Source organism: Lissotriton vulgaris, chromosome 2_1 (genome assembly GCF_964263255.1).
Source record: "Lissotriton vulgaris chromosome 2_1, aLisVul1.2, whole genome shotgun sequence".
NCBI classification, from domain to species: Eukaryota; Metazoa; Chordata; class Amphibia; order Caudata; family Salamandridae; genus Lissotriton; species Lissotriton vulgaris.
Window position 1 is genome coordinate 1,542,866,740 of NC_141687.1, and position 25,768 is coordinate 1,542,892,507.

The 25,768-nt window shown below is 43.7% G+C and overlaps 1 protein-coding gene across 1 annotated transcript in view; it reads right to left on the reverse strand.

The window, feature by feature from the left end:
* Positions 1 to 25,768, reverse strand: part of VSIG10L2 (V-set and immunoglobulin domain containing 10 like 2) — a 330,945-nt gene that overhangs the window by 197,943 nt on the left and 107,234 nt on the right. The window contains exon 5 of the mRNA XM_086957413.1: positions 18,280 to 18,540. Within this exon, the coding sequence (XP_086813539.1) occupies positions 18,280 to 18,540 (261 nt within the window). The remainder of the gene's footprint in view (positions 1 to 18,279; positions 18,541 to 25,768) is intronic.

Consider the following 25,768-nt stretch of genomic DNA (forward strand, 5'->3'; position numbering starts at 1 on the left):
GATATTTAATTAAGAGGGACCGTCTGGGGGGCCTTCTAGATTGACCTTATTCCAGCTGTGGACATTTGATGGTGTTTTATGTTAGGCTCGGACTGGTCTATTAGGCTGGTCTTACAGTTTATTGTCTGGACTGTATTTTTGACTGTTTGTGGGCCTGTTTTATGGTCTCGTGGGCTGTTTTTTTTAATGTTGAGTTCCCTGCCATTACCACAATCATTGCCTGAAGCAAACACAAATGCGGTCTGTTTCCCCTGCCTTGTCACATAGCTATACAGTACCTTTACAACCTGATACTGCATTTGCATAGCGTGCAACAACCATCAGTGTGGCACTGTAACACTGTGCCTTGTCTAGTAGGCACTGCAAGCCTGAAGCTCTATGTGTGGTTGGAAATGTACATAGCTCGAGGGTGTCCTATGGGGGAAGAGTTGTGAGGGTACCTGCGCGCCTGAAATGTACTCCCTCCTGCCATACCTGATTTGTCACTAAAGGTATGCGTGCAGGCATCACATAGTTGTGTATTAGACTGTTGCGCATCTTTTATTTAAACACTTGTGGGCCTAGCCATAATAGAAGCCAGCGTCAGAAAAAAGTGCTATGTTTCATGTACTGTCTGAAAGTGAACACATATTCCAGAGTTTTGTGGTCTAGACCCAAAAAAGTTTGCTGCCTACGTATGATTTGTAGTGTCAAGAAATCTCAAACCATAGTTGGGTCTTTCAGCAGCGGCCTTGCTTGGGTCATGAACTGCACAAGATTTGTGGTAAGGATGCTGATCTGTATTAGGGGTGGGCAGAAGTTAGGATTTTGTCTTCAGTCGGTCTTAAGTCTGTCTTAAGTCTGTCTTAAGTTTGTCTTAAGACAAACTTAAGACAAAATCCTAAATTCTGTGAATACCAAAAGTAGTAAGTTCATTCTGTGAATGCCAAAAGTAGTAAGTGCAACAACATTCATCCCTGCAATGCTGTGAATACTAAAATAGTAGTAAGTTTAGGATTGAGTCTTAAGTTCATTCTTTGAATCGGGCCCAAGATCTCTGAGTTTCTTCACTACAGGTTTTCACTATTGTGGAAGCCTATGAGAAGAAATGAGTGTGGTTCGAAGAGGGCAGAAGAGTTGTCATGCCAGATCTGTGAGTTAAACAGTCTGCAATATTGCTTTTGCTATGGAAAATGGGCATCACTAAAAGGTGTGATTAATGTAAATTCGAATAAATCAATAGGTTGTGTAGCATATTTCGTATCTAGAAGAAATGTTTAAATACTAAGGGCTTCATTTATGAGGAAATGACACAGCGCAGCACCGCAAACCATTTTGCTACGCCGAACTGCATCATTCAAAAAGCAGGGGGATGCACCGTATTTACAGTAAAAATGGTGCATTCCTGTGCTCTCCCCTGCGCCGCCGCTAATATAGCAGCCATGCGCCAACGCAGGACAAGGGTGCCTGCATTGCAGGGATGAATGTTGTTGCACAGGAAGGGACACCTTCCTGCACCAAAACAATCATTGATGGCATTTTCCTCTTTCTATGTGTGCAGCAGAGATAGAAAGAGGAAAAAATGAGGAGAAATAAAAGTATTTCTGCTCGTTGTGCCACACTTACACCTCCCCTGAAGCGACGTAGGATTTGACACATTCCCAGTTTTACAAAATGTTGCAAATCTGGGAATGCGTCAGAATCCATCGGTGTTGCATGGGAACACTCACAGCTGCACCCATAGTGCGCCCTTTCACACAAAGTAGTGCGTAAAAAAGGGGCCATATTTACAAGCCATGAAAAATCATTCTGGATGGCTTTGTAAATATGGACCAGCACACTGCTCCGACAGTGCGTCAAAAAAGTGATGCGGTAACGGCACAAGTGGCTTGTAAATAAGCCCTTAAGTTTAATAAGCAATGGCAAAGCCAAACGGTCTGGACTTGGATGATAACCTTTGGCTTTGCTAATGGTTGCGAATGGTTTTTGTAAAACAGTCGAAGGGCACTACTTTTTGAGAAAGTGCAATTGTGCAAGTGCAAAATGCTGTCCCTCACAGAGAGGTAATCCAATGACTGGAGTTTACAGGCCCTGTGCTCCACATTGAATGCTATGGTGAGAGGAATACAAATGTGTCTGACATACGAAGAAACCACGGGATGAATAAAGCCAGCTGAAAGCCAATATAAACAAATATATTATATACACTTTTATTAAAATGAAAAGGTCTTGCCTAAAGCAAACCGAAAAATGGGTCCTTTTTATCCATAATGGGATTCACCTTATGAAATTGAATAAGTACATTTCATTATGAGTTGTGAATCATTGTCTAAGAGGTTATTAATTTGAGTATTTAAAAATCTTTCCTGATGAGAATCATAACAATTTGTCTTAAGAGGTGCTGTGCTGTTTTATAACTTACCAGCTATGATTTAAGGAGCAACCATGCTGAGCATACATGTGGTATATAAAGTATCATTCACATGTTTAAGGTATCCTTATGGTCTTAATATTTTTGTTTTAGTGTGCAGTTTTGAGTTTATTTTCTTATGCTATTTAGTTTTGAGAAAGAGATTACATTTCACGAAACCCACGTTGTCAGACAAATATATGGCAAATAAATACATTTGTTAGTTTGGCATAGAATGCTAATTAATACAGTGACAAATCATTTGAAGTAGAAATAAATATTGAGGGGCATATTCCCAAGCAATAGCGTTAATTATCGCTATTGCTTGGTTAGAGACAAAAATTTACCGCTGAGCTGCGGCGATTTTTATCGCAGATAAACCTTGGTATTACCAAGGTTTATCGCAAATGCGATAAAAATCAGCCGCAATGCATGAATATCGCTGAAAAGTCCGCGATATTCATGCATTACCGAGCTAATGCTCTTAGCCATGTTATCCACCTCCCATTGGATAACATGGCTAAGAACTGCTCAGGGCAGGTGTTAGCTTTTGGAGATATTCGCGCGAATATCTCCAAAAGTTGGTAATAGGAGATAGCGATGTTAGCGACTGTTTCCAGTCGCTAACATCTTGGCACGACCACTTTGCATGTCATTAGTGAAAAATATCACTGACATGCAAAGTGGGGCTCAAGATGGTCGCTATCTCCTACTAGCTGTCGCTAACTGGTGTTAGCGACAGCTAGGTAATAGGGAGATAATTTTATCTCCGCTTTCTTGGCTTTTAAAGCCAAAAAAGCGGAGATAAACCCCCTTGATAATATGCCCCTGAGTTTATTGTGCCATGTAACCCTAATTTCTTACACATTTACTTATCAATAGAAGGGCTCTATCTTCACTGTAATACATAAGAACCTAATCCAGAACAAACCATTCACAAGAGACATGTCTGTACAAGGCACGGCTGAATAAGTCTTCACAGTGTATTTGCATTCACTGCCTCTGCCCTTTCAAAAGCTGCAAAGTTCAAGCATTGAGTCCAGGCCATCACAGTGTACTAACACATGCCCTGCAGCGCACAGAACTTAAAAAAAAAAATGTGTTTATTATTTTCCATAAAGAACATACAATACATTACAGCAGGCACATGGATCACACAGCTAGAACAGAAGGAAATCATGTGTTACATACTATGGCGCGATACACAAAGCCATCAATCAAGGGTCCAGGCTAGTTACAAAGTCAATCTTACAATTACAGAGAAATGACCATGTCTTACGGTGAGGCAAGAACATGATAATGTCTCCACCAATACAGTCTCAATGCAGCGACATAGACTGCAATAGTGTCAGAGCAGCAGACACAGTGCTAGTGCAGGAGTCCATTGCAATTCAATATGCTGGTCATGTGGAAGAGAAGTGATATGCACATATAAATATGAAACGTGGGAAGCTAGGATGAGTACTAAAACAAATGCGCATCATTGCCAGAGTGTTCCAATAAATATGTCTGTAGCGGCCCCCAGACACGTGGGCGTGAAGACCGTGGGAGCAGTTCAGCATAAGCGCAGAGCTGATCCTGCCAAAATATCATATCTGACAGCCAGTCTTTAAATTTGGGAGCCCTGCCCCTATCCCATCTACAAGCTATTCGCCGCTTGGCAATGGCGAGGCTGAAGGAAACAAATTTACGATATTGAGCTGAGATTTGCTCAGTATACCCCAGCAGGGCCACAAGGGGGAGCGTGGGATGGGCAGCGAGGTCATAGTATCCAGCGCTGTAAGGACATGATTCCAGTAAGTGTGCACGTCTGGGCAATCCCAAGCTAGATGCAGAAAATCAGCATTCTCCACTTTACACCTATCACATCTAGTAGTGTCTCGCAACCCAAATTTGTGAAGTTTAACCGGTGTGTGATAACTGCGATGCAAAAATCTGTAATGAATAATTCAAAGCCGGCTGTTAGAGGAGATATGCTGCATCTGTTTGCAACAAAATAGCCATTGTTCGTCAGTAATGTCCTGTTCTAGTTCCAGTGTCCATTTAGATCGCACTCCACATGTAGGATATTCAACATCACTATGTAGCGTATAGTAAAGCTCAGAGACTAGGTGTGAAGTAGAGGGTGCCCATAAAATATGGTGCAAAGGGGCCAGTGTCGCAGGCTCAGAAGGGTATGAAGGGGTGCCGGCCTGGATACCGTGACGAAGGCGGGCATAAATAAATGTTTCCATAGTGGTTGGAGGTGGATCAGGATATAATTGCTGGAGTGTACAAAACTTCTCATTCATATACAGGTCTCCTCAACAGTTGAGTTTCCTCTCACATGCTAACCTCCTGAAGAGGCCTTCCTGCAGCAGAGAGATATCTGGATGATAAGTGAGTGGTAGGAGAGGAGAATAAAAACAAGGCGCAAGCATCCGATCACAGATACGGGACCAGGCCATAATTGTACAATCCACTGAGGAAGGGCAACGTGTCCTAAGGGAGGTGCTAGCCAGTAGAACACCCTCGAGTGGTATGGGGTCAGCTAGCCAATGCTCGGTGGCCACCTGGGGGGCGTAACGGTGTTGATGGAACCAAAAATGCGCAAAGTGCGCTTGGGCACTGAGATAATACAATTCAAAGGTAGGTATGTCAAAACCTCCTTGAGAGGAGGGCCTCCTCAATGTGTCACATTGTATACGTGGCTGGTTGCCACCCCAGACCAGGCAAATCAATTCCGAGCTCAATGAAGCAAAAAAGTGACGTCTGGGATCATAGGGTATGTTAAGGAATAGGTATAAAAATTTAGGGAGGATCACCATTTTTTATAAGGGACACCCGACCCGCCATAGTCAGTGGTAAGGCAATCCACTGAGTAATGCAGCTTGTGATATGCTCCATTGCACACCCATAGTTTGTTCTCATTAACTCGTCCCGATCCGCTGTAACATGGATACCTAGGTATTTAACATCAGTATCATACCTAGGTATTTAACATCAGTATCACACCATTTGAGAGGGTAGGCTGTGTCGAAGGAAGTGACAGAGTCAGTCAAGGGAAATATCTGTGATTTGGACCAATTGATATGAATTCCCTATAGGCCTCCAAATTTGACAAATTCCCACAGTAGGGAATTGAGATTATGATACGGGTCCTTGACATATAGAGTAACATCGTCCGCATAGAGCGAGATCAGTATCGGGGGTAGTAGACACCGAAGGCCATTATGATTGTAGTGTTGCCCAAGTCGTGCCGCAAGGGGTTCCATAATCAAGGCAAATAGGAGGGGAGATAGTGGACATCCCTGGCGGGTGCCACGGGACAAGGAAAATGAGGCGGAGGTGTGGCCGTTGATCAAGACCTTCGCCGTGGGTGCGGTGTATAGGAGACAAATCCATGAAATAAAGCCTATCGGAAGACCCATATTCTGCAAAATGAGGAAAAGGTAGTCTCATTCCACAGAATCAAAGGCCCTGGAGGCATCAAGGAACACTGCCAGCACTTTCAATCTGGGGTCAATTGCCTGCAGAATGCAAAAAAGAACGTCCTAAGATTATGGGATGTGGCTCTCCCTGGGATAAACCCTGACTGGTGCGGGAGCACCAGTTTATCCATCAGTAGACTAAGACAGTTGGCCAACAGCTTAGCTAAGATTTTGGTATCAGTATTTATAAGGGACAACGGCCTATAAGATTCTCACTGATCAGCAGGCTTGCCCGGTTTCAACAAGGATGCATTCAATGCTTCTCTCATTGTTGTGGGTAAAATCTGCCTCTCTAAGGCTCTAGAAAAACTTCCTTCAGCACAGGAATTAGACGGTCAATATATGCTTTATAAAAATCAACGGGGAGGCAATCTGAACTTGGAGCCTTCCAAGACGCCATTTGCATTATAGCTTCACGTAGCTCTTCATCCTCAAAGGGTGCCGCTAGGAATTCGTGCTGTGCATCCCCCAGCCATCCAAGAGTTATGTCCTGGAAGTAGGGAGGGGGGGTGAGCGTTGTGAGCTGTATAGGACCTTATAGTATTTAACAAAGACTTTAAGAATATCAAAGCTATCCCTATGCCTGTGACCTTCTTCTTCCACCACGTCCAGCACATATTTAGAAAATCTAGGTTTTTGGATGGCTTCCGCCAATGCTGGTCCCGGCCTCTCACCCTCCCCGTATCTGCGGGCAGTGAGGTATTTACCTCTAAACTTTACTTCCCGAGACGAAGTGTCGTTGTAGTCCGTAAGTTTTTCACGGAGGGTAGCCCCTTGGGACCCAGAGTTAGCCTCCCATAGATTTGTTTCCAGTTGTTTTATCTCGAGCTCAAGGCGTCTCAATCTATTCCTAATGTCGCGGAGCACTCCAAAACATTTTGATATATAGATGCCCCTAATGGTGACTTTAAAAGCCTCCCAAAGTACACCCACCCCCTCAACAGTACCCCTATTCCTATCAAAGAAGGCTGTGATCCCTTCCCCCAATTCCTCATGAAACACAGTATCTAATAGTGCCTCGGGTACGAGTCTCCAGCAGCGTGGGGTGTCAATGGAGTTGGGGGTACTAATTCATGATATACCGGGGCATGATCAGAATGTGTGCGGGCCAGGTGGGTGGCATTACGAATCCAGGGTGTCACTCCCCGGGAGCATATCCAATAGTCCAATCTAGACCATGTAGTGTGCCCCACTGTATAAAAGGTGCCCTGTCTAGTCATGGGATAAACATACCTCCAAGCGTCAACAAGGCCAGATTCGTCAAGCAGGCCAGATAGGGTCTCCCAAGTGTTAGTGTAGTGATGTGGGAGGGGATTGGAGCGGTCCAGAGACGGGCAAAGAGCAGTATTGAAATCCCCACCCCATATGACATGTGTGGAGCCTATTTTTAATATGCGACCCCATAGGGCGGTGAAATAACTAGGATCATCTGTATTGGGACCGTAACTACAAACAAGAGTAACAGATTGTGTAGCCAGCGTACCCCAAAGTATACAGCTTCGGCCATTGGCATCACTATACGTGCCCCCCATTATGAATGGCGTGTTTTTCTTAATTAGAATAAGTGTGCCGCGTGAGTAAGTGGAATAAGATGAGTAAACACATGTAGAGGCCCATTTCGAGCCGAAAAAGGGAGGATGCCTAGGGTCCATATGTGTTTCTTGAAGCATGGCTATTTGGATGTAAGCTAAAACCTTACGGTGTTTGCGAGGGTCACGAAGTCCTCTGACATTCCACGTGAGCAGTTTGAGGCAAGGAATATCATTATGTGTCATGTCTGCAGATTTGTCAATGATACACGTGGAGTCTGCCAGTATCGCTCATAAATGCATCCATGCACATAACGATTGCCCTGTCCAGCTGTAATTGTCCAATAGATCCTAAAAAAGTTAACAACCCCATCCCAAACCCTCCCTTCTTTAATAAAACACTGTAACAAATAGTCCCCGCCGGAACACAGTACAAACCTTACCACCCCCTTCCACAACGACACCCCAATGGTGTTGGCATAGCATAGCCCACCCAAAGATAGAAACAGAGACATCTGAATCATTACTACCAACCAATACCAGCAGAGCAATAACATTACATACCAATAAAAAGCATAAAAAAGAAAAAAAACTGTAGTAAAGGGGAGCTCCTATTGGGGGGCGACAGGGGGCGGTATTCCCTTCCTGGGCCTGAACTCTATCTGCAGTGCAATCCCTAGGGGATAACCCCATAGCGGGTAAGAGTGGCACTGGGGGAAGGGTGCTTGGCAAAGTTACAGTTACTTCTACTTAACACGCGACAAACAATACAGATACACCATCTGGGCCTCAAATATTAAAGAAGATACTAAGGACACTTATCTGTTCATGCGTCTATACAATGGAATCAACATAACAGAAGACACAGTTATATGTAGTCCTCCACAACCGGACAACGATGCAGCTAGCGACAATGTCCTATCACACTGTGAGCAGGAGACTATGCAGGTATATGGCACATAGCAGGTGGACTTCATGTGCGCAGTCAGCCACGAAGAGGAGAAGGCGATCTAGAAGCACTGGCACGGAGTGGAGAGCGTCTCAAGTTGGTTTTCAAAAAGTCATCTACCTTTTGAGGATTCGTACAGAAGATGTGTTTCCCATTGTGCGTAATCCAGAGACTCGCAGGGTATAAGAGTGCATACTCAATCTGAGCCTTCCGAAGTTTCTGCTTTACAGTGAGGAACTTCCGACGAGCTTCCTGAACCGCTAGTGTAAAGTCCGGATAGATGGTGTATGATTTGCCCTCAAATTGCAGCGGCTTCATCTCACGGTCCTTTTGCAGTGCCACATCGCGATCCCGGTAATTGAGAAGGCGCACAATGATGGGTCTCAGGGCTTCTCCTGGAGGAGGCCGCTGGCCCAAGGAGAGGTGCGCACGTTCAACCACCAAGTGCAGAGAAAAGGATCCTTCACCAAAGGAGCTCTTCAGGAGGCGCTCAACGTACTCCTCCATATGTCCCGTGTTCGTGCCCTCTGGAATACCTAGGATGCGGATGTTGTTGCGACAGGTCCTCGCTTCAATGTCCCCATTCTTAGCCGCAATGACTTTTTGATGTTTATCCATATTAGCCACTTGTGTCTGCATTCGATTCGTAGCATCTTCAATGTCAGATAGGCGTTTCGCGGCCTCAATTGCCCATCATGTTTATCGACCTTTTGCACCAAAAAATCAAGCCGATTGTTCATAGTGTCCATCTTCCCCGAGAGGTCCGTCAGGCTATGTTGTACCGCTAGCAGCAGCGTCTTAACATCGTCCTCAGAGGATTGTGGAGTGGATTGCGTGTGGTCCATAGCTGCAGATTTAGCCTCCCCAGAGGTCAACCTTGTCGCAGTTTTTTTAGAATCAAAGGTTAGGCGTGGCTGACGACCATTGGGCTTCCCCAACACCGCCGTCCATTGTGTGGGCAGCTCCCTAGTAGGAAGAGACAGGCACCAAGCAGCAGCCGGGAAGCACAGGTCATGGATCTGTGGTGCCACCCAAATCCGCAACAGCTTAAGTTGACCGCAAAGAAGTAAATAACGGTCAGTGCCGCTGTGACGAGGTGTACGGGGCCGCGGGTGTCACAAAGCGCAGCTGCCTGGTACTCCTAGGTCTCCCCCAATGCAGAGTCTCTCTTGAGGAAGTGCCTCCAGAAAGTGCTGTTCAGGCCTACAGCTCGTTGAATGTTGGTAGGTCCTCTGACCACGGCGTCATGGTATGTGGGGGAAAGATTAGATGCTCCTTCTCCTATTCTGTGGTCATACACATCCAGATGGGCCAAGAATGTACCCAGTTAGCAAAGTAGTGGCAATGTGGAGTTCAACAAAACAGAATCAACTCAGCTCAAGAGGCAGGCACCTGCGCACGGCAGTTGTTATAAAGAGCCCTGGGGGGCACCTGCAACATTCATGAAACTGGGTTTGCGTGGGAAGAGTGACTTAACAGGTTTGTGTGCACAGTGCGGGCAGTGTCTGATAGCAGTCATGCTAGGGCCTGAATAACGAAAAGCGCCTCATGCTGTTGCATTCACGCGGCGGTCCCCTGCCAGGAATGCACAGCAGGCGCGCGTCTCGCAGCCGCAGGCAGTGTCTCTGATGCGGCTGCATGCCTCACCGTCCTCCCGCCGGGGGCAGGCACTGTCCTCCGTAGCACGAGGGGCCTCAGGCGATTCAAAAGGAAAGTCAACAGGGGAGGTCTATGATGCAATATACGGCTCCCCCCACCGATGCAGAAGCAAGCGGTAATGGCGCGCAGCAGCCTACCACACTCCTCATCGTCGCGCCGCTCAGGAAGGATCCAGTCATCTGCAGCAGGTAGGCAGCGGCGATTGCAGGGAAGATGTAATAGCTGAGGGGAGATGTACAGCGGGGGCAATATGGCAGCAGTTCGGGCTAGCCGATGTCAGTGAGGCCCACCACCTCGTGGCGAGCCGTGGACCTCGAGTGGGCACAGCAGCCGAATCAGGGCTCCAGCATGCACGTCCACAGCAGCCCTCGCAGTCAGCACTCCCTCCGCACCGGAGCAGGGATGGCTCAGGGAATACAATTCTTGGTCCAGACTTAACAGAGTTAACAAAGACCCAGTAGACAGCAATGAAATTTATGTCGCCATAGTAGAAGTAAGAATAATTGTTGGATGATTGCACCAAGCTTCCTGAGCCTCACAGGTGTGCGGTCATCCTGGTTGTGTGCCACCTAGCGCCCCCCTGCAGCGCACAGACCTTGTGTTTTTTATACTATGTGTAAGGAAATGTCTCTTTTTGCATGATCACCCCCAAAGTTTTGGTTTGATGTTGCTGGTTTTTCGATTCTGAGAGAGCACTGAGGTCTGCTAACCAGAAATCAGTACCTATGTTCTAACCCCTTACAAAATGTGTGTTGAATTGGCTACCCCCAATTGACTTACTTATAGGTCCCTAGTATATGGGACCAAGGGTACCCAGTGCATATTAGACAGAATGTATCCCCAGGGCTGCAACACTGGTTGTGCTATCCTGTGTGTGACAAAGTGCAAAATGACTCTCAGCCTTCGTCCGCAGCCAGGAAGAGCAGTTTTAAACTGCTAGTTCGAATTTGCCTTTTAAACCCATGACAAAGTGCCCATTTACCTTACCAATATATTTAAGTCTCCCCTAAGTAAGGCCTGTGGAGCCCTCAGCCAGGGAGCTGCATATTATTAAGAACATGTGGAAAAGGTTGTAGCTCCATTGGCTAATACAGAGTTACCATCTGACCCCTGAACTCGGCTAACTGCTGAATTGGACTACTAAAACGGGTACTTCGAGGCTGAGTTGATGCCCAAGTTGAACTTAATGTCACTTTTAAGGAAAGCCAACTTTTAGAAAGTTGCCACTCTGTTGACCAGTGACTTTGGACAGTTGCTGGTCCCCAGGCAGGCTTCTGCCCTCCTGAGAAGTAGTGTTAATGACTCCCAGGCTCAGAAACAATAGAAGAGTGTTACAGGAAGAGGTGTTACCACTCCCTTTCAGGTAGCCACTCAGGATGCTGGACCAAAAGGGGAGCTTCAAAGGTGAAGCCACCTTTGGTGGGCAAATAGTGATCACACTTTTGCAGGGATGCACCTCAGTTCAGGTAGACAGACTGGCAGCGGAAACTGGGAGCGGGAACCAGTGCCCAAGCTGGTTTTCGCATAGGCATGTAGCCCCCTGGTTGCCACACCTTTAGGATGTGCTACCAAGCTCCTACCATGCAAGGAAGGGTTCAGACATATTGAGAGGAGGCAGAATAGTGCACCCTGACATTGCTCGATTCCACACATAGCCGAAAGTCATCACTGATCCCGTTAGCCCATTGGCTAGTGACCTCATAATCCTCCCAGGACACTTTATGGGCATAAATGTGGCATCCCTGGCACCCTGAATATCAGGTCATAGTGAAACTGTGAGAAAGGATCGCTGAAGGACTAACCTGCTGACCTTTAGGCCTGGCAAGAGAGGTTGCACCAACTGCTGGATTGTACTTGCCGCACCTTTGGCTAGCAAACAGAGGAATGTGCCTTTTACTCCTGTCTTTTGAAAGAGTTGCTCCCAAACCCTAGACTAAAGAAATGACTTCAATGACCAGTCAGCTGACTCCCTGGAACCAGCAACAGATCGATCAAAATGAAGAAGCCCATTCTGACAAGTCAGTAACCATTTTCTATGAATCATTGATGACCGCCACTGGATGACCTAAGAGATCGATCTTCAACTGCCAAAAGCTGCACCCAAGTACGCTCACCATAGGAATGTCACCTGAATCCAGATTGGTCACCAAAGAGGGACACCAGCCTTCACCAAAGGATAATTCTGTATCACCTGTGTATGGAGATCGATCGCCCAACTGGCCTTCTACTGTCTCGAATAGTACTTGGAGGGATACCGATCCCAGTGGCCAAAGTCGCCCGTCCTTACCCATGGACTGAGGAATAACTGCAAGGATACCCCCATCAACCACACAGCACCAAGAGTTTCTTTCAGCATCCTCTGCATCCTGCATCAGGACCACTCCATTCAAGTTGATGGTGGTCTTGATGTAAAGTATGGAACTGGACTTGAAACTGCTGTTATGACCAGGTAGCTGTCTAAATACTCATTAATGGCCCCTCCTGACCTCTTACCTGCCACATTAGGCCACCCCACTGGGATCAAGGCAGTCAAATACAACTCTTTCTAATTTTTCAAAAGTTTCTAAACTTAATGGTTACCAATGCTTGTTTGCGCTTTGAACTAAAAAGCTGAGATTCATGTTTTGCTTAAAAGTCTCTATCACTGGCTTCCGCAAATCTTGATGTATAAAAATCCATAAAAATATAATTTATTTTTATACATTGGTGTCGGTTTTCATTGTTTGGTACTTCTAAATACTTTAAACTAGTTCCTTTGTTTAAGCCTTACTTCTCAAATCCACAGCTATTCAGGGTTGAACTAAAGGTTTTAAAAATGAGCCTCACTGGATCCGAAACAGTTTTGTGAGTGTATTACATGGTTAGGCCGCACAACCATGCCATATAATACACCACAATCCTCACACTATGAAAAACTGATCTATGTAACTTTTTAAATGAAAATAATGCACCAAAATTCACCAGTTATAGTTATCTTATAGTTATAGTTAGTTTAGGCACAAGTTATAGTTACTTGAGATAACCAGTGATTGGCAGTGGCTTTTCGAGTTTAAAACATTACCTTGTCACTGAAATTTTCACCTAACTATGACATTACTTTAACCTTTGTTTTTTCAGGGAATTTAAAAGGTTTTTTTGAACGTAAAGTAATATTTTATTATCAAACATACAGCCAACCCCACACCCTGCACGGCCTTTGACTGGGACACTTAAGGGCCCTGGAGACCACATCCGTGCAGCCTTTTATTTTTTCAAGGGGAGAAGGGCGCGTGGCCCCCCTACCTGAGCCACTTCAGGGCCTGGGGACCTGATCCACAGAGCCTTTTTTTAAATTAAGGTGAGTGGTGCATGGTCTCCCTCCCTGACCCAATAGCGGCCGTTAGGACAACATTGCTTGGGGGCAAAATATATTTGTAAAATGAAAGGGGAGGTCATGGCCACCATCCCAGTGCATATAGTGGCCTTAGGGACTCCATCCCCTGGAGTATGTCTTTCTTCTGGGTGTGTGCCCCGCTGTCCACCTGGGGCACCAACGAAACACCAAGTTGGGTGTAACTGGGTTGTGCCCCAGGACATCTGTGGCCCAAGCCGGTTCCCTGTATGCATTCATCCTGGGTATTGTGGGAGCCAGCATTGCTCCATCTCAGTGGGAGCAGCCGTTTTTGCTTGTTCCCACCAGGTGGGAGCAATGTGTGTTTCCCGACTCGCAAGAGCACAGACAGGGAAACAAAAGTCTGCTGCCACCCGGTAGGGGCATTTTTAAAGCTCTGACCAAATGAGAGCAGATATTACTTCCTTGCCTGTGGTACTGCCAGTAGGAAACGCAGGTCTGCTCCCACCCAGTAGAGGCTTTAAAAATGCTCCTGCCAGGTGGGAGCAGGTATATGTTGGAAAAATGCTTCGGGCGGGAAAACACCTTTTTGCCACTCCCCCCTCCTCCCTTTCTCAGCACCAGCTTTACAGATCACCCCAAATCTTTCCAGGAAGAAGCTGAGGTGGAAAAACATTTTTGGGGTGAAAGCTACGTGAAGATTCGCCAAACAGTGGCAAGGTAATTAGCAAACAAAAAAATGCTTTTCCTATGAAAATGTGGTCCTATCTACAACTACCCAGTGGGCACCGCCACTCCAACCCCCTTTGAACTGTGAAGTAATCACACATATTATTGGGCTGATCATAATTGGGCCCTACAGTTACTAAAGTTAGCCTTCGTATAAAATCCTGTAGTTTCTGCACAATAGTGATTGCTCTGGTTCCTGTTAGTGTGAGATCAGTGTAATTATTTGTATTTTCCTGTCCCACTTCTTCCCTGTAGAATCTCAGGCATGTTATGTTAATGAGTATTTAGTAGCAAGAGGCAGGATTTGAATAAAAGGTATGTGGAAGGCAGAAATAATGAAAAATCCCTTACACATTTTGAACTAGAACAAGATGCTATGTTAATCAGCATGTTCGGGTTATTTGAATTGACTATAAAACCTGTTGCTTTTACTCATGTCTTAGAAAATTCTTTGTATGAAATTCATCATCAGATCCTGTTTATTTCTGTATTTTCAGGAAGGGGGAGCTATAACCTCCTTTCAACAAAAGCCTATAACTTTTCCTGTGCTTTGGGTAGCCTGGTAGTGCAGGTATAATCATCCAACATTAGACTTAACAGCAATACTATTTGTGTTCATATTGGTTTGGATGGTAACTGCCAGCCTGGTCCAACATTTTTATTATTAATAGCAGCAACCCAGGCCACATTTCATATGATTCTCTTGGATTTGCCAAGGAGTTGCGACAAGGCTAGTACAGGTTTTGCATTTCACAAGTGTAGACTTTAGGGGGAGTCGACCTAACATGACTGCTGTGCTGCCATTGTTAATTTTGTCAAACCTCTCCAGGTAATCATGGGATTGTCTCTGCTGAACTTCCAATTCTAAGTTAAAAGCTTGTTGCTTGTTACTAATGCTATGTATCCTCTGTGTCGAAAGCCACAAATGTCTCCTTTGACCTTATTCCACTTGACTCTTCTACAAAAAGCTCCCCCTTTTTATTATTTTTTTATTTTTTTATTTTGTTTATTTCTCTTTTCTCTCTGTAAATATGTGATATATACTTGTCCAAGCCGAATCGCTGGTAAAATGGAATCCTGAGAAAATCTACTATTTGTTAGACTTTGTTAACTTTATCTCAAATTGTAAATCGCTCTGACATCCTTCGGGATCAAGTTCGCGCTATATAAAACTTTATAAAATAAATAAAAAAAATTAAAAACTTGTGGGTTTCGCAGTCACTTCACAGATCATGAGTTATTGGATTATTTCATGAGTGCCCCCTACGAAATACTTGTGAACCTACTGAAATTCGTCTTTTGTAGAAAAATTAAGCTGTATTAATTAGCCCATTTTGTCCACAATTTTATGAGTCTGAGGGGGATCACGCAAGTCCCCTTAGTACCAACGAGGTCAAGAATGTACGTCCCATCACTTTTAAAGTTCAATACCCACCATTGTGCAGCGGTTCTGGGACGTCAGTTACAGGTTGCATGGGAATGAAATACAGATGGCGGCAGGCTAGGGAAGAAAAGCTGTAGCTGAGATAATGAGAATCTGGGGTTTGCTGGAGTTTTGAAGTCAATAATCAAAATGTATATAAATCTATTTGCAATGGCAGGGAACGTCTATTTCGTATAATACTTAATGCACTATAGTTAATTTGTTTGATTTATAGCCTACAGAGACTAAGGGTTTGTGCCTTTCAAAGGTTGGTAAGACTTGACCATAGCTTGGCTGTGCAACTTCAGTCCTTTTGTAGTTTTGTGAGCGTTTTTACTAGATGGCTCCATGTAATATATTAGCTTATTAGCCTAATTAGAATGTACTTGAGCAGAAGTGACTGCAGCTCTGTTTTCCGATGTATTAAGAAGGACATTGGCATGGGAGTTTCAATGTATGGCGTTTGGCAATGAAAAATGCATTAAATTAATTCTACCACAAAGCAGATATCAGATAAATATACCCACACATTTTTAGGCTGTTAATAGATATGTTTGTTGAAATCTAGAGGTTTTTAGACTGCTACAGGGCAAGAGGAAGTGTTCAATGTGCTTTTGAATGAGATATATGTTTGCTGTGGTATCATTTGCAATACATCCTTTCGTCAGCATTATCGATGGTGTCCAAGAAGCAATCAGATCTTTTGAGAAAATCACCAAGGAGCAGGAGGATGCCGCAAGGGTACTTTGCCAGACCACACATACCATCACTTAACTGGAAAATAAGGCAAGGCAGACTGATAGTAAAGCTCTGGGGGAAGATGCGGCTACAATCGGCCAAAGTCAAACGTCCTGCTCTGGGCTGGGGCTGCTGAGCTACAGCAGGTCTTCCACCCAGATGAGGGCATTAATCGCTTGCCCCATCAAAAATGAATGAGCCCATGAGTTCCCATCCTGTCCACAGGATCAAAATTCCCAAATGAATTCGCCAATGTCCACGTCTCACCTGCAATCCTTGTTTCGGATCTGGTTTCACAGACCCTTCTTGTAGCCAATCATTCTGGCCAAGCTTGTGTCTTGGCAAAGAGAGTTTTGCCCCTACCAGTCTCTCAGGCATCCAATGCAGGGCTTCGGTAGATGAATAGTGTTATATTGGATGGGCGGATCGCACCCCAAGATCCAGGTACTCTTTGACATCCTATTTTGTTATCTCACCACAACGTGAACAGGACAGACATATAACTGTTACTAAATTTAAATTACGGGCAGCAATATGTACTAGTCAAAAGTTGACTACCTTCTTCTGCTGTGTTCGGTTAGGCTGGGCAAGACCCTGATCAGTACCATGGTATATATTATTGTTACTGTGGGAAAACTAACTTCCTAACTGCAGTTTGTACAGAAACCCTATATTTACGCTGAAGGTTTCTATGCTACAGGCGACCAGTAGGGAGTGACTGAGAGTGATTCAGTGACTATGAAATCACAGTGCCTCATAAGCTCACTGACAGCATTTAAGCATGACACTCCAATTGCATCCTAGGGAAAACGTGCCATTACTGTGTATGTCTCAGACCACCTTCATGTCATGTCAATCAAGGTAGGCTCCCATCGAGGAAATCTCCAACTATCTATGAACAATGCCATCAGAGTGAAAGATCAACCCAGCACTCCTGATTCTGCACCTCGGCCTACAACTCTTACTAAGGGAGGTCAGGAAAACACATCCTCAAAAGCATTGTGGCATCTGCAGGCCAACATTAAGCATTAAGGCCCCTGGATCAGAAGATCCGCAGGTAGAACCTAATCTGACCTAAAAGAAACAAGAGTCAAAAGATCTAGATCATGACTAGCAATGTACCTCAGCAATGTCCACTGCCAAATATCAGCCATGCTGAGGGTTATATGGCAAAGAAAGTACATACGTGAGGGCTTCTGTGTCCTTGCATTCCAGGGATTGGTGCACAAGATTGTTGAGATGACACTGAGAATTGATTGGAAGAGTTCACTGCAAAAATTCAAGATGCCAGTAACTATGAAATGCGGTCCATAATCCCTATAACGGCCATCAAAATGCACCTCCAATTTGTAACGGTCAGTCACGACTCACACATGTATAGAGTTATTATTTTGTAGCCTGACAGCATGCATGCCATATGCTCGGTCCCAATAAAAATTCTTCCTACAGAAGAGTTTACAAGCCAGACCCAAATAGGTATCTTTGGCTATCTGAGCATGAAGTCAATGGTTGTGAAATTTGAGTTGCGAGTTGTGTAACTTACTGAAAATACACTTTCACTTGAGCCATATGGATACGTTGCAAGGGGTTTTATTTGACACTTGTTTGATCTTATCCCAGGAGCTCTTTTTGTTGCAATTGTAACTTTTCAGTTTTTCACCTGAGACTGCCCCCCTCTCAACTGTGATTATTAAAAGAAAAATGTACATAGAAAGCCAGAATATTCACTCAGGAGGATAGTTGTCTTGTAACTTACATTAAGCACACATGTTAATAAAACTATATACCGCTGCGACCCTTTTTGGGTCTCATGTAATAAGAGTGCATTCACAAGAAGTGATTCCATATTGTGCACCCACTTTTTTGCAAATGGACTTTAATTTGGTATTTTTTGAACCAGTTTTTCATTAAGGGCTGAGATCCTCAACAGGGAGTTAGCATGCATGTTTCTAGGGGATGAACATGTGAATAAAAGAAGGAAGGACTTATAAATATATTGCCGCTTTACAGATGTTGTTCACATTTCCATATACACATGAGTCAACAAAAACATATTACTTACATACTGTGGTTCTGCACACTGCATCCCCTCTGAGTCCTGGGTGGGAGATTACACAGGTGTATGTGCTGCCGTTCCTTATGTCAGCCCCTCTCTTGAGTCTGGTGACGTTGGAGTATGACTCGATGTCGCTCTCCGCCTCGCTGGACTTCAGCCAGCGCAGCCGTGCTGGTGGCAGACCACCAGTCCAGGAGCACCACAGGGCAACATCCTTGTAATTATTCCAAGCGAGGGCTGTGCAGGTGGGAGCGCCATTGGGTAAATCTACACACAGGATGGGGTTTGCATCAACAGTAGGAGGAGTTAAAAGTGTTATTAAAGAATGCATAACAGTTCAAAGATGGCTGTCATTCCATTGTGTTTTGCATGCTTTTTCTATGTACTAAAGTGTGTCACAAGTCAAATTAGCCTACGTCCGCGAGACTGGGAAGATCCTGGAAAATCGTGTTGACTTGATCAGCTGCAGTTCAAATAAATTGACAGAGAAAACACAATTCTGAACTCTGTTGTCTGGTGCGAGCCAAAATGCAAAACCAACATTGAGAAATTTGGGGATATAATTCATCCTGCTAGATCATCAATTAATTGTTGACATGGGAAGTTACTTTCTTAGGTGCCAGTTCACTTTTGCAGCAGTGTTAACATTTAGGGCCAGATGTAAGAAATTCTTATTTTGTATTTCCTAAATAGCGATACAGTGCAAAACGGTATGAATAACATTTGCAATTTCCTAATAGTGATTTCCACAGAGTAGGAATCTCTATTAGGAAATCGGAAATAAGAAATACTGTTGCATTCCCACCTATGGGCCAAAGAGGAAATGGATTGCATTTCCTAAATTGCGATTTCCTAATTGGAAATCGCAGTTTAGGAAATCCAAACCCAAGGGTGCCTCTGGGCTTAAACCCCCCCCTTGCAAAATTCTAGTGCACATGTACGTGCAAATATGCCCTAAGGCCATATGTGCACTTCATGTCACATTAAAAAATGCATTTTGCACACAGTTACCATTGGCTTTGAGTCGATGGTAATAGCATTTCCTAAATGCTCAAATCATATTTAGGAAATGTTTTGTACATGTGCTTTAGGAATCACACATAGGTAATCCCTATTTGCGTTTCCTAAATCACGGTCACAATTTGAGATTTCTACCGGGTAGAAATCGCAAATTGCGACCTGTTTTTGGCCTTTGTACATATGAAAAGCCTGTTTTGCATTTCTTAATTAGCCGAAACTGCGATTCGCCTCGCTACGAAATGCAAAAAGCTTTCGTACATCTGGCCCTAAATTCATAACTATGCTAAAAGGTGGGCTCAATCCAACATGAATTGATTGTGGCTAGACTTAAAAGGAAAATAGGTGATGAACGAACATGCGTAAATCAATCTGAATAAATTGGGATTACTTTGGTTGTATTCAATTCCAGTTAATTAGCATAGCACCAGTCCTTGCCAATATAGAGATGGTTGACATCCATATTCAAATAACCAGATAAGCCCATACTCTATGCCCCCTTCATGGGACGCAAACATCCCCAGATGCATCTTGTCTTTATCAGGCCTTATCAGTGAGGTACAGTCTCAGTTCTTATTGTTCAGCAGGTTCAGTATCCCATTGATCATGACCCTTCTAGAAACCAGAAGCGTGATTGAAAGTTGTGCTTGCATCTGCAAAGTAGGTAATTAACCTAAGCACAGAGCAGGACAGTTCATACTTCAGAGTTCAGAATAGTAGTTTACTTTAAAAGGAACATACGTTATTCATGATTTTAGCATCTAATGGCATTATGTGTGCCATACCAGAACCTTTAGCTGTTTAGCATCATTTCCGGGCTTTGAATTCAGCATTTACTTCAGGTACAAACCATGTTCTGATGTATTCTTGGTGCAGTGATCCTCACTCCACATTTGCCCTAGTGTACAATGCAACCTTTAATTCTCAGAGGCACAATGGAATAATTTGAATATGTCAATTCAATATCAATTATTTTATTTGTATGATTAATAAAACTAGTTTAAAAATACATGAAGTTTATACATTAAAAGATTGCTGTGGGTTCATTGCTAGCTTATCTATCAGTTAAAACGTGAGAGCAGGATGTCACAGTGCTTAGCCACTTTCATAAGATTCATGCAATACACATAAAATACACAAAACATGAAATCGTCAACTCGTAGTATTGAGCCACTTCCACATAAGTCATTGAATAAGTGTTTAAAATGTGCGGGAAAACTTGCAGCTCATGAAACTAAATTAAAACTGATCTCAATCAATGTATACCACGCATATTAAGACACAGGCTTCTAAAAGAACATGTTAATAACCTGAAAGTGCCTAGAGTATGTAAAGTGCTATCAACACTTTTGCAAATTGCGTACTCTCTTATACTTGTAAAGGGTCTAAAAAAACTGGTCTCCATCCGTTTTGAAACATGTATATCATGACACAAACCTCAAAAAAAAGTATTGACTCCCCGAAAGTGCATAAAGTGTATAAAGTGCCATCCGGATTGCTATATCCCGGTTCATAGCCGCATTGCGCTTTTGAAAAATGCAACTGTCCTGAATATTTAGGACATTACAAGACCTTAGATACTTAAAGTGTACATCTAATTGCTGCGTTGAAGACTGCCCTATGGCATTCTGTTACACATCAAACAAGCAGAAACTCACACTTTCGGCATTGTGTCAGTCAGCAGCTTATACAATTGAATTACACATTTTATAGAGCATGACGAAAATGATCCTCTGAAGTTCATCATTGTGGATAAGATTTGTAAACAATCGTCTCTAAAGTTCTGCACGGTTTCGGGGCGAGTGTGTAAGAGGGACCACAGATGATTGGTCTAAAGTGCCTGGTTAGTATATTAGTCACAGGGGATTGCAGTACTCAATAACTTCTCGAATGCCTGCTACATTTCTCAAATCTCCCTGCCAAAATTGGACGTTGTGCTGAGACAAGTGATTACAGCGGGTTTACAAGAAGTATGCCCAGCGGTTGGAATTTAGGGGCTGACAAGAAACTGGTAGAGTGTGGTATTAAGCCAAATTTGGTAACGCCTTGCTCCAACAGTTTTAAAAGGCAAGGATGCGCCATATTTACAAGAGTGTGGCACAAAGCTGAGCTTCCACTAGCGCTGGTGCTAGGAAGCTGCCCAGCACCGGCACAGGCACTCTAGCACCATTTTGCTAGGGGGCCTGTGCTGCAGGGGCAATTGTTTATATGCTGGAAGGGACACCTTCCTGCACATAAACAATCTTTATAGGCGAGTTGCTCTACCTATGTGTGCTGCAGAATGCAGTGCATATGGAAAGAGCAAAATACGAGGAGAAATAAAACATTTCTCCTAGTATCGCTTGCTTAAGACCAGGTTTGTCCTGGCAGTATTTTTGGCGCTGTCCCATACCTTGTAAATATGGGGCAGTGTCAAAAAGCAATGGGCGTTGCGGCAGAATGCCCACTCCAACATACATTACACGCTCTTTTCACGCTAAGTGCTACGTGAATAGGGGCATTATGTAAATAAGGCGAAGGAGTTAATGCCACCAAAACATTGGAAAAAGTGACGTTTTGGTAGAGGTAAATATTCCCCTGAGTTTTTAAAAGCTTCCGCCTTGCTTTCAACAAAACCTGGCAAAAGCAGACTGTGTGCACAATTGTTTCGCTGAAAGACTGGCTGAGCCTGCATATTGCGTTAACATTTTTCCAAGTCCTCGCAGGTTGGCAGCCCTCCTAACCTATACTGTTTGAGCTTTTGTTTAATGTGTTTTGACATGTAAACATTTAACATTGGTTGCGGTCTGAGTTTAACATAGTTGGTTAAGGCCAACCAGGCATGCATGCGTGGAGCCAATATTTGTTTATGTGCCAGCCATGATGTCTGATGTACCACTTTGAAAATTATCCTTCTAAAACTTGCCAAAGTGATGGAGGTGTACGACAGCACATCTGCTTTTAGGTTCTGTAATGAATGATCCAAATTGACCCGGCTGTAAATCACAGACATCTTTCTGTCTTAAGCCATAAGTTATATGGTCCTTTAAAGCTATGGAAGAACTTTAGCATATCAGAACCCCAGTTTCTGTCCTAGCCTAAACCCTCAAAACCCCAAAGCTGTAGGAGTTATCAGTTTATCAGCAAAGTCAAAAAGCTATTTTGATTCTCATATTAGTCTCATCATGCTAATGTTTTGAGGTAAAACACTCACCTTTGTTGATTTTGGACACAGTTTACATAGATAAAACAAGTGCAAAGACCACACATCTCAGATACTCAATCAACAGCCCCAAAGTCAAACTTCATTAGTAATTTAGTATCAACAGGCATCTTTATTCTCTTTCTTGTAGCAAGCACAGCATGGAACTAATCTCAAGTTGCATGGGAGAGAATATTTGAATTAGGGTTATTTCTGGATAAGGATTGCTTCCTTTATTTTTCTTCCATTTTGATTCTTCCAGACTTGGCTGGTCTTTGTTGATAAGGAAATGGGTGCAGCCCAAGATGATATGGTTTTAGTCAAGTAGTTGAGTGTCCTGGTATGCGGACTTGTAGGGTAGGTAAAATTGACCTTTGCCTATATGGAGAGTAGGTGGGGGATTTCATGATAGGTGCAATGTGGTCATTTTAGTGTGCTCTTGGTCTCATTCTGCAGCAGGTGTTTTTGAAATTGTACTACATTTACATGTTGACGTAGATAACAAATTGAAAAATGCGCGAATATTCGCCGGGTATCTGTTCGTGCGGTAGGGTATGTCAGGTTAGATTTGTAGAAGAAAGTGATGTGTTTTATCTAGGAACCCGAATCAATATTGCTATTTTATGCCCTTGTACAGCTATAATCAATAATATCCCTATAATGGCATAAGACTCAGATCCATATTTCAGTAAATCGCCCTTGCAGTCCAAGGCACGGCAAAAGCTACTTCCTTGGATTCCTAGAAAGCACACCGAGTTTTTTCAACACACCACCCTCCAGCAACCTGGGAAATCCCCACTTGCTTTGTTTTGATTTGTAATAGAACTCCTGCAAGCACTGTAAGAACGGCCAGTTCTTAGTGACATCTTTATTGACGTCTTATGTCCAAACCTTACGTCAAACTCGGCACCTTTCAGGTATAAATATATCAACGTTGCCTTAAGGAAACACACAGTGGTGGTTTTGGAGCAGAGCAGCTAATCTACTTGCCGAGAGCCCAGCTGATGCGAGAGCCCACGGACGCTGCCCCTCCTCTTTGACGCGCTGAAAAAGACGCTGTCTTTTCTCCTGCCGAGAAAATCCAGCTCCAGCGTTTCCAGCCTACCCTTGCAGGTGACTGGGATATCGAGTCCTGAGAGAGAGATACCAGACCTCCTACATTCTATTCCCAAGGTAGAGTGCTGACTAAACCCTTAGAGAGAATTCTTGTATCAGATTCTTGGCAAAAACCAACTTAAACTTAAACTGCTACTTACTTACTCCTTCCCACGTATTAGGCTTAGGTCAGGTACACCAGGGTAGGCGTATTTTAGAAGCACCAGTTGAGAACGTTAGCCTATGTATATATGTATGTGTATATTTTATCCATTTTAAAGTATCTTATGGCTAAGAAACCATATCAATGCTTTTACAGTATTATTTCATAATACACCTTTTACTGTACGTACTTTACTTTATATTAAGTATTGCAATTGTGGCAATTCATTTCTCTTGCATGAGAAGGAAGACTGCTCAATAAATAACACCTTTTATTGAAAATGCCCGTCTCTCTCTTCTCTGCACTCTGGTGAAACTAAGAACGCACATCTGACTGAGTGAAAAGCTGTCGATTGTTTTCACACAACTCTAGAGATTTACTCTTATTCTGAGGGAGCAAAGTTGTCATGTTTATGCGGTTGTCGGAAGCTGAATCCCTTCTTGTCTGAGCCAGGGAAGCTGATCCCTTCCTATTCATTCAAGAAAGTTTCCAGTGACCTCTGAGCTAGCTGGCGCAAACCTAAATTAAGTCTAACATAGTCAGTAGAGACCTAGAAGACCTTAGTCCTACGTCTAAACTGCTATTTATGTTATTCCAATGCGCAGAGCCTATAGGGAAAATAGGAACTACACTACAAAAGAGGGGGTCTTCCTTATTAGGAAGTAGTGCCCTCACACACCTGTGAGGGTGCCATGCTTCATCATCAGGCTTGGCTCCTCGTGAGGTTGGCGCTGCAATACCTCATGGGCTACACGAGAGGGCTCTTTAGCTTTAGTTAGAAAGCTGTGATAATTAGTGCAGGTGTGTGGGAGATTAGTGAAGCGGTGAATTAAAACCACCTCAGGGGTACCACAAATATACTTTTAATCCTGGGCCCGCTAGGTAGGGATAAAAGGTATGTGTAGATTGTTTACTTCTAGGTATGACGAGAGGCACTCTATCAACATATATAGGTCATCATGTTTCACCCCTAAGGGTCCAGGAGGGAAGACCAAAAAGTGAGAATTAGTATGCCTACTCTGAGGGTTAAGTGGGCAGGTTTTTTTGGTAACAAATATTCACTAAATACGAATAGAAGTAAGCCACACAGGTACCTACTTTCAGTAGACCTAATGAGGTCTCTAAATCCAACTTGAAAGAAAAAAACATAATTTGTTGGTGTTGTGATATTGGACATTCCCAAGGGAGATCCACAGGGGGTACATGATAGCATTATTATATTATATAAATCAAATCATGCTAGGAGTGCAATACAAAGCTCCTGTGGTGCAATGTGTCACACATCCTAAGAAATAAGTTGGGTGATTTTGCTTAAAAGTGATAATGAAAACCCGACATTAGACAGACTCACACACAATAACATAAGGAGGTGAACCAAGATAAGGGTAGGGATATCGTATTGCCCGCCAATCAGAAATATTGTGCTCCTTGTGCAGAGGACCATGAAAGTGCTACGGCAAAACATTCTGAAGAGGTAAGTATTAGGAAACAATCAAAAGGTGAGGCGGCGTTGTGGAATTTATAACTTGCCGTTCTGAGAACGGGGTACTTACATGGATCATCCTTGTGTGTAAATCAGTGACCTACCCTGCCTTTTGCTTGCCTGGAGAAGATTGTGGTCCGGGCAGAACATGGTTAAGTACATCACGAGGGACTCAGCTGGAACTAATCACGTCATTCCTAGACATGATCGTCAGCACGTAGCGGCATCCAGGGAACTTGCAGGATTTCAGACATCTTGGCATGTATTCAAGTGAATTGTCCAGACACTGTGCAGGCCTTTCCAACCATGAGTAGGTGCTTTTAATGCGATGGTGAAGACTTGTTTGGATCATGTCAAGCATAGTGCTTTCGGAATTTTAAATAGTTCATCGGCCAGTGTCTCGCAAGGCACGGGGTGCGGGTGTGGAGGTAAAAGTGGAGGCCCTAGTATTGTGGCCATATTGAAAGAGGGAAATGATTACTATCTCTGTATATATGCCTGTAGTACTTAATCATAGACACCAACAACAGTATGAGCAGAAAATAGACTCCCTAAA